This window comes from Pteropus alecto, unplaced genomic scaffold (assembly GCF_000325575.1).
Source record: "Pteropus alecto unplaced genomic scaffold, ASM32557v1 scaffold86, whole genome shotgun sequence".
Lineage (NCBI taxonomy): Eukaryota > Metazoa > Chordata > Mammalia > Chiroptera > Pteropodidae > Pteropus > Pteropus alecto.
The window spans coordinates 10232661-10252599 of record NW_006442109.1 but is presented as its reverse complement, the minus strand read 5'-3'; the positions used below and the strand labels follow the sequence as shown (position 1 = coordinate 10252599).

The window sequence follows — 19939 nt, the reverse complement described above, 5'->3', positions numbered from 1 at the left end:
CAATTTCCCTCAGTGAACACTTTATCACTATTGAACAATAGTGACCTGGCAGGTTTTGAAAATACTGTATAAAAGAAAAATAAATTTACTCTCAAGAGGAACTAGTTTATCCCTAAAGAATTCCAGCTGGTAGAAATGTATGAGATAGAAACTTCTGAATAGTAAATCCTCACTGCTCTGTGTGACCTTGGGTGAATTACTCAAACTTGCTCAATCTCAGCTTCTTCACTGATAAAAATGAGGATATTCTGTCCTAACAAAAATAAGACTGTGAGAATAAAATGACATATACTGGCATTTATCAAATGTTAATTCCTTTCCTTTCCACTTGAAGAAATTATCCCTTATGTCTATAAAGGTTGAAATCTTTCTCTGGGGGAAAAAAAGGGAAATTTTCTGTGTGTATATAATATGACACTACCATTATGAACTGAGCAATTCTCAAACTTTTTAGAACTTTAGTATATCACACCAAATTTGTTAATAGCAAATGTTATTTAGAAGTCACTTTCATTTTATATTGAGATACAAATTAATAATTTATTCAGACTGATTTTTCTCTTTGATTCCTTACTTGGCAAAAACCTTGAAGAGAACCTCTAAAGCTCTAGCTATAGAGTGGAACTACTTTAAAAGTCCTTCTAAAACTGTAAAAACATGCTACATGTAGTACTTTTTTCATACACTGGCCAATTAATATTACTGATAAATGTGCAACTGTAACTGAAGTCTCAATATTTAATAAATATTTAATAAAGAGAATATTCTCCAGCTAATCATCAGAAACTAAAATTTCCGCCAAACCTGACCTTTACATAACTGGACTGTATAAGGAAGGCTGACAATGTAATTTACTCTTGGGTCATTACTATTAACTCTAACCATTCAGGAAATGAGTCATTTGATTCATTAAACAAAATATCTGCAGTAACATCTTTGCATTTTAGAGCATTACTGACATTGACAGCAAAAGGACTGTTGATTTCTTCCTTCTCTTAGTGTCTGAATCATTAATAATTATCAAACATTTTCTATAATTGAGAGCATAGATCCTCTCATAAGTACTCAGAGAGGGAAAATACCTTAATATTCGAATGACTGACCTCTCCAATTATGTATGAGATGTTCAATAGTTATCTGACGAATGGAATAATAAAAACGGATAAATAACACTTGGTTTTCCTACAGCTTAATGGTCACATGCATAAAAACTCACAAAATCCAAGTCTAAAATAAACGCACATAAGCAAAATTAAAAAAGAAATCATTTTCTTAAATTATCTTTTATACCACAGGGAAAAATATTACCAGTCCTGGGAATTTTTAGTATCTGGTGAACATAAGAGAGAATAGTAAGTTCGAAAAGAAAATAACCCTGGCTTATATAATTTATATATTTCTAAAGAAAAGGTAGAGCAAAATAATAATAAAAGTAACACTTACACACAAAGGTCTCTACATGTGTGCACAAGTCGCCACATTTAGGACAGCGCAGCTGGTTTCCACCTTTCCCAGAATTCCCAGAGCTTGATTTCTTACTGCTTCCCTCACTTGCTGATTTCTAATGTTTTTGGAGGAGGAAAAAAAAAATGTTGATTACTACTTTCAGGCAATCATTTGATCTGTAACTTAAATATAAATGATATAGTTTATAATTAATGTTTTAAGTTTTACAATTTCTAGAATGGAATTATTAGTATAATTTATACATTTATTATCACTGGTGTCAAAAAGACATATTTACCACAAAAGTAAAATGTTCTAGTAAACATGTACATTTATCTGTATTCCTCCTTTACATGGTAAGTGCCAGCATGTATAACAGCACTCTCCAACCTCTTTGGCACCAAGGACCAGCGCTCCTATGAGAATCTAATGCCTGATGATCTTAGGTGGAGCTGAGGCAGTGATGCTAGTGCTGGGGAGCAGCTGCAAATACATATGAAGCTTTGCTCACTCTCATCTCACCTCCTGCTATGCGGCCCGGTTCCTAACAGGCCCAGGGAGTAGGGATCCCTGATGTATAATAAATAGTTTTCTTTCAATGACTCAATAAGAACTAGGAAAAAAACTACTATAAATAAAAAACCACATTGCAATGAAATTGAATTGGGAGTTATTATAGTGGTAAGTAATGACTCTTAACTTTCTTGAATCTAACTTTTTTCAGCTCTAAAATGATGATAATATCACCTACTTCAGAGAGTCATTGTTAAGATTAAGTATGGATATGAAAGCACTGAGCATTTTATCTCACATAATATTAACTAGTGTTAGTCAAATTCACATAATAAAAAAATAATCCACTGACCTAATAATAATCACTATCCATCTACTTGTAAGTTACAGAGCAGCTCAACACTAAGTCATAGCCAAGATTTTTAGGTAGCATATGAAACGAGGTTTATACTATCTTGAGTTATAAGAGTTGTATGAAAGCAGGAAATGTTGGCTATTTCTTATTCAACCCTATAGAATGACTACATAGATTACATAATGAAGCTTCATTACTACTGTGGGATGTTAAAACATTTAATTACTGCTTACTAAGTGCAATGCTTATAAAACTATTTTATGGTTCAAACTGAAATACAAAATAAAATTACATAAAATTCTTCAGAACATTTTATATATTTCACATTTCCTACAGAAAACATAAGAGTACTATTATTATAATTTTTTAAAGGAGGGAACTCAAATATGCATATAGATGCCAATAAAGACATAAGACCTTATTTCCATCTCCGGAGCCATCTTTACTTATCCCATCTTTTGAGGCAAAGTATGCTGGTGTTTCTGTAAAGGTTCTAAAAGGAGCTCTTCTTAGAATCTGAGTTTCAAAGGTCCCAAGCCTTCCTAATACAGGTATATGAATGCGACAAGAAATACCTGAAAATACAATGACATTTATTAGCCTACACGTCAAACACTAACATGCTTTCAACAAATTCTCTACAAACAAAAATTCCTTAGGCATAAAGTAGGCTGAAAAAGCTACAGTTTTCACAATAGTAATACAAACTGGTAGAGAAAATAGTGATACCATCAGAGGCAGAGCCCTCTCAAAAATAGGCCAGACCTGGGCCTTGGACAGATTCCAGGTGAATAGAGATGTTTCTTTTCTTTCCAGCCCTGTTCTTTGGAAGTAGAAAGTGAAGACCACCCAGGTCATAACAATGAGTGGCTTTTTCGAAGTTTGAGATATGCAGTTCAACACGCCTCATCTGCAGGGGCAAAAGGCCATTCATGTCCTATATTCTTATTCTTCTTATATCTACCAATGAGAATAAGCAATTGACATGAACTCTTGTGTCTTTGGTTATACAGGGGTAATATCCTCAACAATGGAAACAAACATCAAATGTTGTTTAAAAAGTTATGTGCTGTTCATATTTGATGTTAAAATTCTTAAAAAGAATAGAGATTATTTTGCAAACTTTTTCTGTAAAGGACACGGATAGTAAATATGTTCAGTTTTCTGAGCCACATCTCAGCTTTGTGGCTCCTGTAGTCTCAGTCCCAACTATGCCTGTAACGTCAGAGCAAAAGTAAACAACATATAAACAAATGAGTGTGGCCAGATTTGGTCCATGGGGTCATTGTTTGCTGCCCCCTGGTTTTTCTCATATAAATAAACCCCAAAATAAGTTACAGGCAATGGCAAAAGAGCCATACTGCATGCTGTGAGCCAGCTTTAAGAATGTTCCCTACATAAGAAAATTAAATGGTCCCAGGTTAAACAAAATTCCATAGATTTCAGAACCTTGCATAATGAATCATCAAGAAGTTTCCCAGCAGTTTACCCGAGTGCTGTTAGGAGGTAATAAAGTAAATAAAGAAGGAGGGTGGGGGGGATTAATGTTAATATTTAAATGAATTTAAGCAACTGATTTTTGCCTTCCTCATTTTATTCCTTGCAAAATTCTCAATTCAGGCTTTAAACTTTTATTTCTACACCTGTAAGGGCTTTTAAGAGATCATGCACACATGTATGTATTTATCCAAATGCAAAAACTGGTTTAAAATGATGTCCTTTAAACAAGTCAAAAACAATTACTTCATTATATAACTGACTGGTTTTATTAATTCCAATTTTCCAACAGCACACACTGTTAGCACAACTAATTTCTTTATCATCCTAGGCCATCTGCTCCACAAAGCACAAAAATGAACCCACCAAATTCTCTGGGAAAGATACAAGTAAGAGGAACCAAATTTTCTCATCTCTATATAAATTCACGAAGAACACCAAAATGGATTAAGGTTTATCACACCCCAGGCCCTATTCCATAGTCTGTAAAATTTTGATTAACATTAAATTTGAATATTAATAATATAAAAATACATTTTGATGTTTTCCTTCTAAGTAATGTTTTCAAAAGACATTTCAAATTTCTCGTGTTAACATTTCCATTTTTCAAAGTAAATGACAATAACCATTATACTCTCAATAGAATGAGATTTAAGGCAGTTCATAAATTTTAAGCTAAACATTAATGTTTTTCCAAGGACATATGATTTAAAGACTATAACAATCCAAAAGGCAAGTCTAGAAAAAGTAATGGGGAGAGGGATAGATGAGATCAAGAACGCAGAAAGTTAATGGACATTAAGGCTGTTTGGTGGTTCACTGTTTTATTTTGTGTTTGAAAAAGTCCAAAGTTAGTTAATATGAAAAACAGCAAAACAAAATTATAATCTATGTAACAAGTATAATGTTTTAATTGAGCCATTACAATATATTCACAAAGAAAACTACAATTATAACAAAATTATGTAAGGCTATTTGTACTTGGATGTTTAGAACAAAACAACCCTGAAGTATCACATACAGTATATCATTTCCCACTTACAAGAAAACAGGCATTTTAAGTGTTTAACAATTTACAATATCTAATATTATTAGAAAATAATCTGAAAGGAAATTATCTAAAGTCTACCCGTATAGAAAGAAAAATAAATCCTTCCTTTCATATAACTTATCAAGTAACAATATGAAACCAATGCAACCATACAGTCATCACAGAAAATACTATCTGGAAAACATGCTTACACTTCTAAATTTAGGAGTTTCTTTGCTGCTCCTGATGGTATGGTACTGCAGCATTGTTTTAACATTCTATAATCTATAGGCTATACCAACAACTAAATCCACAGTTCTCAAACTTGAGTGTGCAGTGGAATCATCTGGAAAGCTTGTTAAAACACAGATTGCAGGGGATCTTCCCTGGTTCTGACTCAGAAGGTCTGAGGTAGGACCCAAAAATGCATTTCTGACAAGTTCCCAGGTGATGCTGATGTTGCTAATCTCCTCATACTTTTATACCACTGTACTAAACAATTTAAATAATCACTCACCAATTGTATAAATCTTCAAAGAAATCAATGCAGCAAGCTAATCATGAGTTTTTAACCTTTTTTGAGCCATGAACCCCTTTGGTAGTCTGGTAAAGTCTGTGGACAAGCCCCTTCTCAGAATAATGTTTTCAAATGTATAGAATAAAATATCTAACAAAGGAAACCAATTATACTGTAGTTATATTTTAAAAATATTTTTCTTCACTAACAAAATTAAATATGATCTAATAGCTCTTTTATTATCATAATTTCAAAGTAGTGAAAATTATATACCAACAGTATTTTGAGATATCTGCAACTGTAATGTGATATGAAAATACGTGGTGACAAATTCAGATACTGCTAATACTACTGTGGTTGTTGTTTAACTTCGGAATTGAAAGAAATGCTATATTTCACTTAAAGATTAGTGAAAATAAAGTTCACAGAACCCTGAATTTTATCCCTGACCCTTTGAAGGCCTGTGAACCCAAAGAGAAAAAACCCTAAAAGACAAAAAGGGAAGTATTTCTGTAAAGTATATTTTGAAAGACTATTTGGCAGCAATGACAGATGACAGTTAAAAAGGTAAATCATGTACAAAACTTTTGTCATACAGTTTTCTGAATTTCAGAGCGGGTGTTTTTAAAAAGAAATAGAATAAGGTACGCTGATTTTAGGGCTATTAAGGAGAGTTATTTATTCAATTTTTAAATATTTGATTGCCCATATTCAATTTTGAATTAAGCATTCTCCAAAAACATACAAATGATTCAGCTTAAAATATAAATCGATCTTTAATTTATATTTTAGAAATAGAGTGAAAGAACTAACAAAAAATTTTAAGTTATTTGCGGTGGCAATAAGTGCACAACAATTGATGAAATGGCAAATCAAATTAAATGCTCACTTAAACACCTAGCCTCTAACCTCTAACAAATTGGGGGAAAAATTTAAACAAAACCAATGCCGGCAAATTAGTAGATGCTTATTGCTTTTATTAGTCTCAAAATTTCATTTTATGCCCAAGTTATTGTTTCATGAATTAAGAAGTATTCTTAATAAAGAAAAATAACATTACTCTGATAATAGCTTTCCTTAAGTTTAAAAATATTTGATGGGTTTTCACTAAGTCCAGTCTGCTAGTCTGAAGATGAATATGCCAAAAGAAAGAAATGTTGATTAAGAAATAATTTGCAATAAAGATGCTATATTATTTATTAGCTTTAAACTGTATTGTATTTAACTACCAAAAGAAACAGAGAATTAAAATTAAAATCTAGATATATTATGTAACTATCATGAAAACTATGGACAACATGTTTGAGCATCTTCACATCTTCATTACACCCTCACGAAGTGACACCTTTCAATAGACAAGGACAGAAGGCAGCTAGAAATCAAGGCAGTTACCAGTGATCCCGCGATTCTCACGAATTCAGACCAAATACTGTCATTCAGATTCTTTTAAATGGAATCAAGCATTTCTGAATACACATATTTAGAAAGCAAATTGAAATATATACAAAGTACATTTTTAAAAATACACATTAAAATAGAAAAAGACCAGCAATTTGAGTAGAAAAAATATTTAAAATTTCTACTTTACTATAGGTTTCATGTTAAAAAAGACTGAGGAAAAACACATTAAATTGGATACATATAGCCCAAAAGGAAAAGAAATAGATCCAGTATCTAGTATAATTTACTAAATAATTTTTCAAACTATCATAAAATTTTTAGTCTTACATGACAGAGTAATGCAAAGAACAGCACTGTACTTCAGAGAAGCTCTGAAATGTCCTCTTTTATTAACTAATTTTATAACTTGTTAGAAGACTATTTCGATCAAGTTCTCATTTATGTTGTTAAAATTCTTTACTCTTTATAATAATAATAAACCAGCTAAAGTTCAATTCTGATTTTTCTTTCGCCTCTCTTCCTCATCCCAGGAGTCCTAAATAAAAATAATCCTCCTGGAGTTTTTTAAATCCTTAAACAGCTCTACATTTTTGTAGACTTTTAGAATTTCTACTATGGAAAATAAATGTTTTATGTAATTAAGCCTTGGGAAAGTCTTAAGTCAATGTGAAAACCATTTGTTGTTATATGAAAATAAATTCTATAATGATCTTTGGTAATGTCTCACATTTTAACTTGCTCCTTTACAGTGAAAACAATAGCTTTGTATTTCTGAAAACCTCTGGCAAACTTATATTTACTGATAAATATATAATTCCTAAATAAGTCATTAATTTGTTAACTTATCTAATGATATATTTAACTTTTAAAGCAGTGGTTGTTTTGAAAAGAAAAAAAATAACTGCACATTTCCTATGATTCATAGTTTTCAGGGACAATTGATTGGAACACATGAAGAACTTCGTTAAATAAGTCTTCCCTATCCAAAGAACATACATACTTTATCCACTCCTAAAAAACAATATTTTCTACTCCACTAGTTTTAACTTGAAGGTGAGGATTTGTTCACCACTATCTCCAGCACCGAAACAAAGGCTGGCATATAGCAGGCCCTCAACAAGTATATGTCAAATAAATAAACTTAAATGTCACTTTCAAGCGTTTACAAGTCAAATTCCTGGAAAAGGACATCGATTTGTTCAGGTTTATCAAGGTCTTGAGAATAAAATCACTCCTTTTACATTTATATGTCATTTAACAAAATGCTTTTGCCCACATTACTTCATTGTATCCCCCTTTGTGAAATAAACTCGGAAATATACATTTAGTAAACAATAAAAATTTTATAATTAACCTAAAAAGTAGTAAAACGGAGCTTTAAAAAATTTATCCAAGGGTCATAAGCCGACAAACCAAAATAAAACGAATTTGTCACGTAGTTAGTGATTATAACAAGCTCTAGCCTCGTAGTCTGACATAGATTTGGGAAAGAGAAAAAAATGGTTTCTTTTCCGGAACCTCTTGGCTGGAGTGCCACTTTCACAGCTCCTGATTAATAGAAAGGAAAGGTAAACAAGCGCCACCCTTAAGAAGCTATCTCGGACCGTCCAGTTGGAAAAACCGGCAAACAACTGCTGAGACACCTAAGTACTTAAAAACAGTTTCTGCAGGAATTCCCTCAATCTCCCTGCCGCTTTCCTGAGGACCCGGAGGTCTTCCCGGCGCCAGGGAGTATTGTGAGCCCTGTTTATGTCCTGGTGTAAGCGGCCGCACAATGACAGTGACACCGCGGGTCTCGCGCGGCCTGAGCCCGGAACGGCTTGCTCGGCGCCCCGCGGCCCCAACAGTGGCAGCCCTTCACTCGAGCCCTCCTCTGAAACCCCAACAGGCTTGAGGGGTACACGGCCGGGTTCCGGAAGAGGAGCTGCAGCCGGGGCAGGCGGCAGTCCCTGGCGGAGTTCTGAGTAAGGTCTGGGAACATTTTTAACTAAAGGAGAAGCATTTTATAACTGTCAGGGTTTCTAAGTGGCCATATTACGGCCCCAAAGTCAGGAAGCCTGAAGCGTGCGGGCGGGGAAGCACAGGGGTTTGCTTCAAATTTGAAAAACAGCTGCTCCAAAGGTTGGCAGAGCCCCATCCTACAGGAAGGGTAAGGTGGTGCCAGGCGAAGCGCCGTGCATCCTCTCACACCCTCGTGGTGGGGTAGGCCTCTTGCTCTCCCCGGGGTCCCCACCGTGGGTATAGTCCTGTACCAATGACCCAGGTGAGGGACTACTTCGTTACCTCTCTGCGCGGAGGCGAGCGAGGAAGTGATGAGCCGCGCAGCGACCGCTCCGCAACTACAAGCGCCGCAACCGGACATCTCCGCGGGGCCTAGGCCGGGGCTTCGCCCCCTGCTGCCCTCCGAGTCTCAGCAGTCCGACTCCTACTCAAAAGGAGCGCTGAATTGGCTCCAGAACCTCCCGCCTACCCTAGGCCCAGTGCAGAGTTCACCTGTCCGGTGGCTAGGCCTTCGCACTCTTCGTGCCCCACTGTCGTCTGCCCAATACAGCAGACACCTAACCCCGTTCCCTCCCTCCCCTCCTCCGCGTTCTTCCCCCCCCGCCCCACCCCCGTCTACCCGGCCCGGAGAGCGTGCGCGCGCCTGCGTTCTAGGCTTATGGATGGGGCGTGGGCGCGCATTGCGTGTGCGTACGTGAGACGCCGTCGTACAGCGAGGGGAAGGGGGCGGTGACCTGGGAGCCAATGAGCGCGCTACGGCGGTGGCTGGCCCTAACTGTAGGAACTACCAGTCCCGACACGCAATTCTTCCGGGAGCCCCTTTTTCTTAGCCTTGAGGAATTTGAGACGGACACGGAGCGATGCAACCCGGGAGTTGTAGTCCTAACTCGTTTAAGTAAAGTCCTGGTCTTTTTCGATTGATGGCAGGGAGTATGGAAGTGAGACCGGTGGCTTAGCTGGCCCCACGTGGAGTTTTTAAAGGCCTTCGGCTTTTGCTAGATTCTTCAGCTTTAGTAAGTTCCTACCCGCAGGGATTCCACATCCTGTGTTCCTCGTCTTATCCTTTGTTTCCTCACTTTTATCACGAAAGTGGTATTTTTAACTAGCTCCCCTAGTAACTCTTGGATGACAGCTCTCTTGTTTTTTCAAACGAGTGATAACTCTCTCAGCTGTTGCTAGTCCCTGGGTGCTTTACAATCCTTTGTAGGGTCCCTTAAACTTGATCACACTGGTAAATAGTTCCTTCCTTAAACTCTCCTGTTACTCTTTGAGCCTTCTGACTGCGTGGCTGGTCCCTCTCCAGAGAGCTAAAGCAGATTGACCCCTGTACAAGGTGGGGGATGGTGACGAATTAATCAGATTCTTTATCCATCTGGGTTGCCCCCAAACTGAGTATTTACTTCGTATGTTAAGATCCTGATTAACTCCAAATTCTAGAGAAATTGCCAGGTGAGCTTGGATGCCTCTAGTTCTGAGCTTGGGGTAACCGGGGCAAAAGAGGAGCAAGCTAGAGTCAAGACTAGGTCACACAATTTATTTAGCCCTCATCAGTGTTGGATCAGAGAAATGTAGCTTCTAGTTCCCTGGGTCTGATCCTCTGAAGAGACATCGATTGGCCTTGACCCGGGCCATGTGTGTTGGGCGTGTTGTGTTTTTATGTCTGGGGGAACTGACTCTTGGTACTTCCTCAATTTAAAGTGGCAGGCATCAGAAGGAGCCCAGATCTTCCTCAGCTGCCTCCATTAATAGAATTTTGGGAAAAGAGAGACTAAAATTCCCTTAATCCTGTGATTTCTTTTTTCCTCCCCCACTCTTAAATCCTTCTGCTCCCTTCACTCCCTGACCTATGGATGTTGCTGTTTACCCTTAAGAACTGGATCTCTGAAGGCAGCGTGTCTCCTCCCACACGCTCTGGGTGTGCACCGGGCCCTGGGTATGGTCTATGGTGGTCCGTGGATCCACCTGGGGTACAAACCCAGAACTTTCTGCATGTAAAGCAGGCGTGCTAACCACTACACTATGGAGCCACTTCCTTAATTCCATGTTTTCAAACTGTGTTAGTAGAATCCCTCAGAAGCTATAGTTCTGTGGTGGAAGTGAGGGAGTCTAACAGGGTGGACCTCCCCTGTCTCCTCTTCCATGCCACCTCAAAGTCAATCAGAGCAGCTCTGCTTTTGTTTCAGTTATTGGTGTTTTGTTTGAAAATAGAGTTTTGCTTTAAAACAGCGTTTGAAAACCATTGATTTTAGGACAAACCTCTCCTTTTAGCAATGACCTAAGCAGGGCACTTGGACTCTAACACCCAATTTAAATATTCATCCCATCCTAACTTTATTTCAATTATATGCACATTTTCTTCTTACAGAAATAAAGAAGTTGCTTGCCAAAATCTATAGATTGCTATCCTTCTGATGCCTGCCACTTTAAATTGAGGAAGTACCAGTATTCGGTGAAGCCTTCCCTTTCTCTGTCTATTCTAAGGGCTTGACTTCTCATTTATTCAGTCAACAAATATTTATTGAACACCAATTACATGCCAGGCACCAAGGAAATAAAACTGAACCAAAAAACTTTTTTTTTCTCATGGAGCTTCCATTCTAGTGAGGAAATATAAGACAGTAAGTAAAAAATTACATATCACTGATATGATGATGTAGGAATATCTTTACGTTGTTGTATAATATATCCCTATATCATTCTCAGGACAATTGAACATTTCATTTTATTTATGGGCTGATATTTTGTGTGTTTAGTCTGTATCCCATCTTGACTAAGAGCTCTTTGAAGGCAGGTATTTTATTACATACTTGGGCTGAATACACGATAGAAATTTGGTAAATACTTGATTAAGTACTGCTCTTGCAACAGTACTTTTGCTTAGCAGAAACCTGGGATGGTGTCTTCAGAAAATCCAACATATAATCAGAGCAAGTTATAGTTGACAAAGAGGTAAATGTTAACAGACACAAATTCTACAAATTCGTGCAATGGTTAATCCAACTGACTTTCCCGGAAGGAATTCCCAGAAGATGCATGATTAGCAGAGTGTAGACTTTGCCCTAGAAAGTACAAAACAAAGGAGTTGTACACAACTCAGTTCAACTTTTTTTTTTCGGTTCAACTTTTTCTCAGCAATGTGAACAAGGGTCATGTGGCTTTGGCAGCAGGCTGGTGATGGTTTCATCACACAGGCAACATGATTTTAGTGGTGTCAATGCATTATCTCAAAACTACACTCGGTGGGCCAGAATATACCTGAATTATTAGGATCGACACCCAACAAGCATGGAATGAGACACTAACATTGTGTTAGGCTCTTTGTTTAAGTCTTATTGTTTTCTAATTGGGGAACTTGTACTATGAGGATATACCAAGACTTCCCCTTTGGTATTTGAGCACAGAGGGGTGTCAAGTTTAAATAAAATAACATCTGTGTTGGAAAGGGTTCAAATGTAAAGATCATTCTTTAGGAACTACTTGGCTGTTTAACAAAGGAGCATGTTCCATTTTACAAGTGTACATTCCCCGACCCAAAATTCACAGGTTGGGATGATGTCCTTGCTCCAGGGTGAAGCCAGCTAGCCGTGAGATCGAGCAGAGCTTGGTGTCTGGGCTAAAAACAATGAGGCTCCAAAGTCACACTAGGACGCTTCTCTCTCACGTGCCACTGCATGGACAATCTTTGGTCAGCTTCCTCTCAGGTTATCCCCTCAAGTTCTGGATTTGGAAATCCAGTCATTTGAGAGTTTCCCTGTGATAAAACTGACCCTCTATCAGAAGAGTGATGGCAGATACCTGTGGTCACAATCTTATCAGCTCTTTGGAACGAAATACTTACACATCACACCTTTCAGCTCTTTTCTGACAGGTTAACGAGGCTTAAAAAAAGAAAATCAAGTGCAATTTTCCAGTTTAAATAGTTTCACTCCAGGAGCTGACTTTTTATCTTGGGTTATTTACCTTTTGTGACAACAGAGCTGAAGGCACATAATTTTACATATCTTCATTTTACATAAAAGTCTTTTTTTTTCCTTTTATATTTGATTCTGCCTCGTAGGATTATGAACACTGTGAGTTGCTAAGTGAAAAATATTTTATAGATTAGAGTCAGGGAGTCATCCAATTTAGCACTGGATTTGTCAGATGAGGAAACAAGCCTATAAAAAAGCAGGAACTTAACTAAGGTCACTTAGTGAGTGACAGAAACAGAGAGATAAATATAATTTGAGTCTCCTGATTTTAAAACTATGTTTCTCAATCTTTTATTTTTTAACCCAAGACTACTTCTGATAACCATAAAAAATTCACCTTCTACGCCAGAGATTCTGGTACAGCCTCTCAGAGAGTCATCATTCTGTTGGGAAACATTGTTTTCTGAATAATGCCTTTTTTAATTGAACACTGATCCTTCAGATCAGCAGACATTGATTCTGCCAAGCACATAACAGAAGCTCAACATTTATATTTTAAAAGATAAGTACAAAAATATGAAGGCTTATGTCTGTAGGTAGCATGAGACTCAAAATAATACATCATATAGAACTTTAGAGTGCTTTCACTCTACCTTCTCATCTGATTCTCACAGCAAGTGAGGTATTGTTATTACATGCATTCCAGTTTTGCCCCTGAGAAAGTCAAGACACAAAGGATTTAAGTGACTTGCCCAAGGTCACAGCAGAACCCTGACTCTCACCCTAATTACTACTGTTTTCGTTACTTCCCTATATCCTCCTCTAAAAGCTGATAAGATTTTAAGGGTCTTCAGAATCTCCCCTCCCTATGCAGAAATATCTCACATCAGGTGCTAAAAAGCTTCCATTCCATTAAGGCAGTGAGCCACCCCATCTTCTCTTTAGAATGACTGGGCTGTTTCTTAAAATGTGCCTAGGCCCCTCCCCTAAAGGTTTTGATAAAATAGTCTGGATTGGGCTCAGGAATCTATTTTTTTTTTATTGCTAGAATGCTAGAATCAGGAGATGCTAAGGTGTATTTGCAGAAATTAGTAAGGTGTGTTTCCACTGTGGTAGAGAAAGTCTTTGTCTTTATTTTTCAAGGTCTCTTTTTCAGGCTTCCTCTAATTGCCACCGCTTTCTCTCTCAGGGAGTCATTGCCCAGTCTGGGTATTGTAGGGAGACCAAGGCGTCCACAAGAGGGTACTCACCATCCTCTTAGGCCTGTCCTTGGGGGCTGGTGGTGACCTCAAATAGCACAAGGTCACCCTTGTCCTCAATTAGTGGACAGTCATTCTTCTTGATGTTCAGGGAGATGGCCAACAGATGGCACTAACTCACCATGGCTTTCCCCTTGGAATCCATGGAGTGTCAGGGGGAATTATTCACAAAGCTAATTTGGAACTTTTGGTGTACCAAATATTGAAGACAGTGCTAGGAAATTGTTGTTTAGTATTTTCTGAAGGGCACAGATGTCAGGGGTGGAAGTACTGGCGTGTGGGTCCCAGCTGGGTCACTTACCACAAGTTACTCAACTTCATAAGCCCATTTTTTTTTGCTATAAATCGGAGTGCTCTTGACCTCTTAGGGTTAATGTGAGGAATAAATGTTTCTTTGACCCACAGTACACACTAGGTGCTTAATAAATAAAAGATGTTTTTTATTGTGCAATGTGTAATTTATGGCTTTCCTTTCATGCCTGTGAAAAATTCCTTTTTAGTTTTGCCGCTTAGCCAGCTTGTTGATGACTTCACCCTACTCATTATACCTTAGCATTATAAGGAGCTTGCTTGATTTCTAATGAATGACTTAAAAAGAGAGATGAAAGAGAGGATACGGACCCTTGGCTTATAAGTCCTTTTCAATTTGCAATTAACCTTTATTAGCTATAATATTAGATAAGAGTGATATTTACTGCAATAACAGTTGTAACCAGTTATTACTTACTTGCAAACACTCTTTATTTATGCACAAGTACCCACTGGGATGTGTGCGTAAAGTAGTACCCATTTGTAAATTAGTCAATAATGAGGAAATGAGAGAAAAGGCTTCTGAGTCACCAAAATAGATGTTGGAAAGTTAGCACATCAAAGTTCATGTACTTTTCTCATAGCTAGGCCTTCAGAATCTCACTCTAAGTCTATTAACTCATTTTAAATATTGATTTGGCCATAAGGATCCCTACCCCACAAGTTAATAAATTAGAAAGGAGATGCTAGAAGCAGGCATGACCACAGACAAAGTGCCCGACAAAAAAGGAAGAAGCAGAAAAATGAATGCAAGAACTCAACAAAAAGAGTAATATAGTATGAAGTCCTTTGGTCTTGGTCAAATTTCTTATATATCAGATCAGCCCTGATTGCCATTTTATTATACCACCATAATAGTTGGTGTTCATAATTGTGTTCCTAATGCATCAAGAAAGATTGAATTATATTATTTCTGTTTTTTTAAAAAGAGAATTATACTTTATTATAAAGATTTCTACCCAAAATATCAAAAGTTTAGAAGTTTTGGAACTTAAATAAAATTGAACTTTCTAGAAAACTGCCTCTGTAGAATAACCCAATTTCCTGATACCACAAAAATGAAGCATTATCATGTTAAATCTATATAAATTTTCAGTCTTTTCCATTTCCAGTAGCGTGATACACAGTAATAGTAGTAGACATTTATCTAGTGGTTAATATATGCCAGTAACTAATATGTATTGTGTTCACATATAAGTTTAACTGATCTTCATAACAGCTGCATGAGGTAGATATTATTTTTCAAGTTTATAATTGAGGAAACTGAAGCACACAGAGGTAAATAACTGTTCAAGATTGCACTGCCAATACGTAAAAGAACAAATATTTGAACCCAGGTAGTCTGGTTATAGAGTGATGCATTTAACTACTGCACTAGACTCTGCAGGACTCACTATTAGATCCTCTTGGATGAAACACTTTTTATTGTATTGTTGGATTCATAAAAAGTAAAAGAAAATTCTTCAAGACTATGCATGCAAACTCTTACATGGCTACATAGAATGAAACTTTATCATATAAGTGTTTTAAAGAATCAAAGATAAACTCAAGAATCATTTTTAAGCGAGCAAGCAATTGGAGGCTCTCAAAAGTGACCAGATGATTTTATTGTTCTTTTTAAAAACTTTTTGAAGATGAAAAATATGTTTAAGCTGTATAGATAAACTGAATTAGTATTGGTGTACTGGCAAAATTATTTACAAGCATTGGACAAAATAAAGATATTTTCAGATAATAAAAACTGATAGAACAAAGTTGTAAGACTCATATTTCCTGGTTCCAAAGCTTACTACAAAGCTACAGTAATCAAGTGGTACTGTCATAAGAATAGACATACAGAGCAATAGGGTAGAATTAAGGGTCCAGAAGTAAACCCTCACATTTACAGTCAATTGATTTTCAACAAGAGTACCAAGACCATTCATTGGGAAAGAAGAATCTTTTCACCAAATGGTGTAGGGTCAACTGAATATCTGCATACAAATGAAGTTGAATCCCTACCTATATATATGTATATAAATTAACTCAATTTAAGACCTAAATGTAAATACTAAAACTATAAAACTCTTAGAAGAAAATAGAGTAATAAGTTTATGACCTTGGATTAGACAACAGTTTCTTAGATAAGATACCAAAAGCATAAGCAACCAAAAATAAAAAATAATTAGACTTCATTGAAATTAAAAATTTTTTGCTTTTACATAATGATCTAGAAGTGAAAAGACAACCCACAGAATAAGAAAAGATATTTGTAAATCAAGTATTGATTAGAGTCTAATACTCAGATTATACAAAGAACTCTTAAAACTCAACAGTAAAAAGATAAATAAACTGATTTTAAAAATGGGTACTATAAACTGTTTGTTTCCCCCCAAAATTCATATGTTGAAACCTAATCCCCAGTGTGATGTATTAGGAGGTGGGGCCTTTATGAGATCATTAGGTCGTAAGTGTGGAGCCCTCAATATTAGGAGGTGGGGCCTTTATGAGATCATTAGGTCATAAGTGTGGAGCCCTCATAAATGGGATTAGTGCCCTTATAAAAGAGGCCTCAGAGAGCTCCCTTACTCTTATGCATCTATAAAGCAGGAAGCAGACTTTCACCAGACACCAAATCTGTCAGCGTCTTGATCTTGGACTTCTCAGCCTCCAGAACTGTGAGAAACCCGTTTCTGTTGTTTATAAGCCACTCAGTCTTTGGTATTTTTGTTATAGCAGCCCGACAAAGACAGTAGGCCAAGGATTTGAATAGACATTTCTCCAAAAAAGATATACAAATGACGAATAAGTATATGAAACGATGTTCAACATTATTAGCCATTAGGAAAATGCAAATCAAAACCACAATGAGATACTTCACATTCACTAGATGGCTATAACTTAAAGAAGCAGAAACATAAAATATAAGCAAGGACGTGGAGAAATTAGAACCCTCATACAGTGCCACTGGGAATGTAAAATAGGGAAGCTGCTGTGGAAAACAATTTGGTAGTTGCTCAAAAGTTAAACATAGAGTTACTACATGACATAGCAATTCCACTCCTGGATATGTACCTAAGAGAATTGAAAAGATATATTTGTACAAAAACATGTACATGAATGTTCATACCAGCATTATACAAAATAGTCAAAAAGTGGATACAACTCAAATGTTCAACTGATTAATAGCTAAAATATGGTATATCCATACAATAGTGTACTATTCAGCCATAAAAAGTAATGGAATACTGATACATGCTATAATATGAACCTTGAAAACATTATGCTAAATGAAAGCCAGACAAAAGACCACATATTGTATGATTGCATTTATTTGAAATGTCCAGAATAGGCTAATCCATAAAGATAAAGTAGTTGCCAGGGGCTCGGGGGTGGAGGGATAGGGAGTAACTGCTAATGGGTATGGGGTTTCTTCTACGATGAAAATGTTCTGGAAATAGAAAGTAATGGTGGTTTTCATAACTTTGTGAATATATGAAAAGCCATTAAATTGTACACTTCAAAATGGTGAACTTTATGGTATGCAAATTGTAGTCCAATTTTTAAAACCTGATAGTTTTACTAAGAACTGACCATCACTAATTTCTAAACGATATTATTCAGGAAGAAGAAAAATGACCTTAAGATTAAGATCTGAGGTGATAAACATGTAAATAAATCTAAACAAACATGGTATAAAATAATAAAAAATTTTAAGGGGCAAAAAAAGAACTAAACTATTGTTTGAGGGGTGGATACAATTTAACTTTGATTTTGTTAAAATCAGCATGTACAATACAAATTCAAGAGAAAGCACTAAAAGAATAGAAAAAGTGTAAAACTTCTAGATCAACACAAGGAAAAAAACTGAGTAAGAAAACTATTACTCAATCGGAAAGTTGACAACATAAAAGAAAAAGTGATTTAAAAAAAAAAAAACAAGCCAGGTAAGATGTAAAAACAAGTCCAAATATAACGAATCACTACATGTATTTACTAGACTCGCTGGTTAAAAGATAGATTGTTAGATTGGATAAAATAAACTAAAATCCAGCTATAATGCTGTTTTACAAGAAACACATTTTTAAAAGACACATAGATTAAAAGTAAAAAGATATAAAAAAGATATACTGAGCAATACCAACCAAAAGAAAGTTGGGAGCTATATTACTAAACAAAATAGGCTTTAAGACAAAAAAGCATATGGGAACAAATAACTACATAATGATAAGATGTTCAACTCCCAAGACATGAAAATTGAATATATAATAGGCATCCATTAAAACAGCCTCAAAATTATTAGAGAATACATTTTTTTTTTTAAATCACACATGTAAACTACAAAAACTGGCCATGTACTAAGTCATGAAACAAGACCAGATTTCAAAGACCATGTACCACACAGGTCTCGTTAGATGAATTTAAAATCCCCTGATGTTTGGAAATGAAAAATCCTAAACTCCCAGTAAGCTCACAGTGATCTGCTCACTGTCTCCTGAAGTATTCACCTTTTGAGGTGTCTCTTCAATTCACCAAGATTCCCTTTCTCCGAGAATTGCCCAGCAACCACGACTGTATAACAAGACGGCCCTTTATGCGCACCCCCGCCGCGGTCCCGCCCCATGGTCACAGTTGATTGGACTAGAAGTGGAGCCCAGGTTCAAACTGAGCCAATCAGATTCTCTCTCCGAGGCCTCTGCGCTTAGTACTGGGCTCTTTGACTTGAAGAGATGGCTACCTCTTCTATAAAAAAACAGGAGGGCAGAGAAAGGTGGTCTGCCAAGAGAAACTAAGGATTCCTGCAGAGAGAAGAGGCTGAGAAATAGATTGACCAGGGAGAGGGACCTAGAAAGAAGAGAAACAGTAAGAGAAACCATTTGAGAAACAGAACATGTAGAGCAAGACTGAGTTAGGGCAGGGGGATAAGGGAACAAAAACCACTGACTGTGGAAGAGAATAAGAGAATCTAAACCAGAGAGAGTGATGACCTGATTCTGATGGCTTTGCAGTTCCTGCTTCTAGTCCTTCCTGACATCTGCTTGCACTCTTGTTACTTGTAACCAAAAGCCTTCCAGTGTGTAGTCCTACCTCTCTAGTCCTTGGTTCTAGCCAATTCCTGTGCCTGAAACTCCACCTGTCCTTGCAATGCCTCCAACTTGGCTTGTCTAAATTTTCTCAATCTTTCAAGTCTGTTCTTGTCCTGACAACTTGGTGACATTTTCTTCTATCACCCTAGCTGTTAGAGCTCTCTATAGAGAGCATTCTGCTTGGAAAAATTCCTTGGTTGAAAGCAGAAGCAGCCCGATTGGCCCTTCTATCTTCCTGCTTGTGCCCTTCCTCCCTGCCATCTGGTGTCCATCCTCATAAAGTTCACTCTCAGAAACTGGGTGATCAGCCGGTATACAGCAGGCTGAGACCGAAACCCCAGAGCTTTTCCGAAATGAATGTTTTGTCCATCCAGTGTGTAGAGTCTCCATAGGGGAAGGAAACACCCGGTGAATCATCAGCAGTCTGATGAAGCAAAGGCAGCCTGCAAACTGTGCTCTTAGGCTCACTGAAAAGCATGGAAAAGACTTTAGAGATGGTTTAGGTTCTGATCTAGACCAACTCCTTCATTTAAAAAAAAAAATTTCTATCTATCTACCTGAGATATAACTGACATATAACACTGCATTAGTTTTAAGTATACAACCGTTTCATTTATAGGTGAGGAAAATCAGG

General features: G+C 36.8%; 1 protein-coding gene across 1 annotated transcript in view; it reads right to left on the bottom strand.

Annotated features, from left to right (window-relative positions):
- Window positions 1–9340, bottom strand: part of CLPX (caseinolytic mitochondrial matrix peptidase chaperone subunit) — a 32947-nt gene extending 23607 nt beyond the window's left edge. Inside the window, exons 1-3 of the mRNA XM_006920257.3 lie at window positions 9043–9340; window positions 2732–2889; window positions 1444–1561 (exon numbers count right to left, since the gene is read on the bottom strand). Of these exons, the coding sequence (XP_006920319.1) occupies window positions 1444–1561; window positions 2732–2889; window positions 9043–9121 (355 nt within the window). The 5' untranslated portion in view covers window positions 9122–9340. The remainder of the gene's footprint in view (window positions 1–1443; window positions 1562–2731; window positions 2890–9042) is intronic.
- Window positions 9341–19939: the final 10599 nt, after the last annotated feature.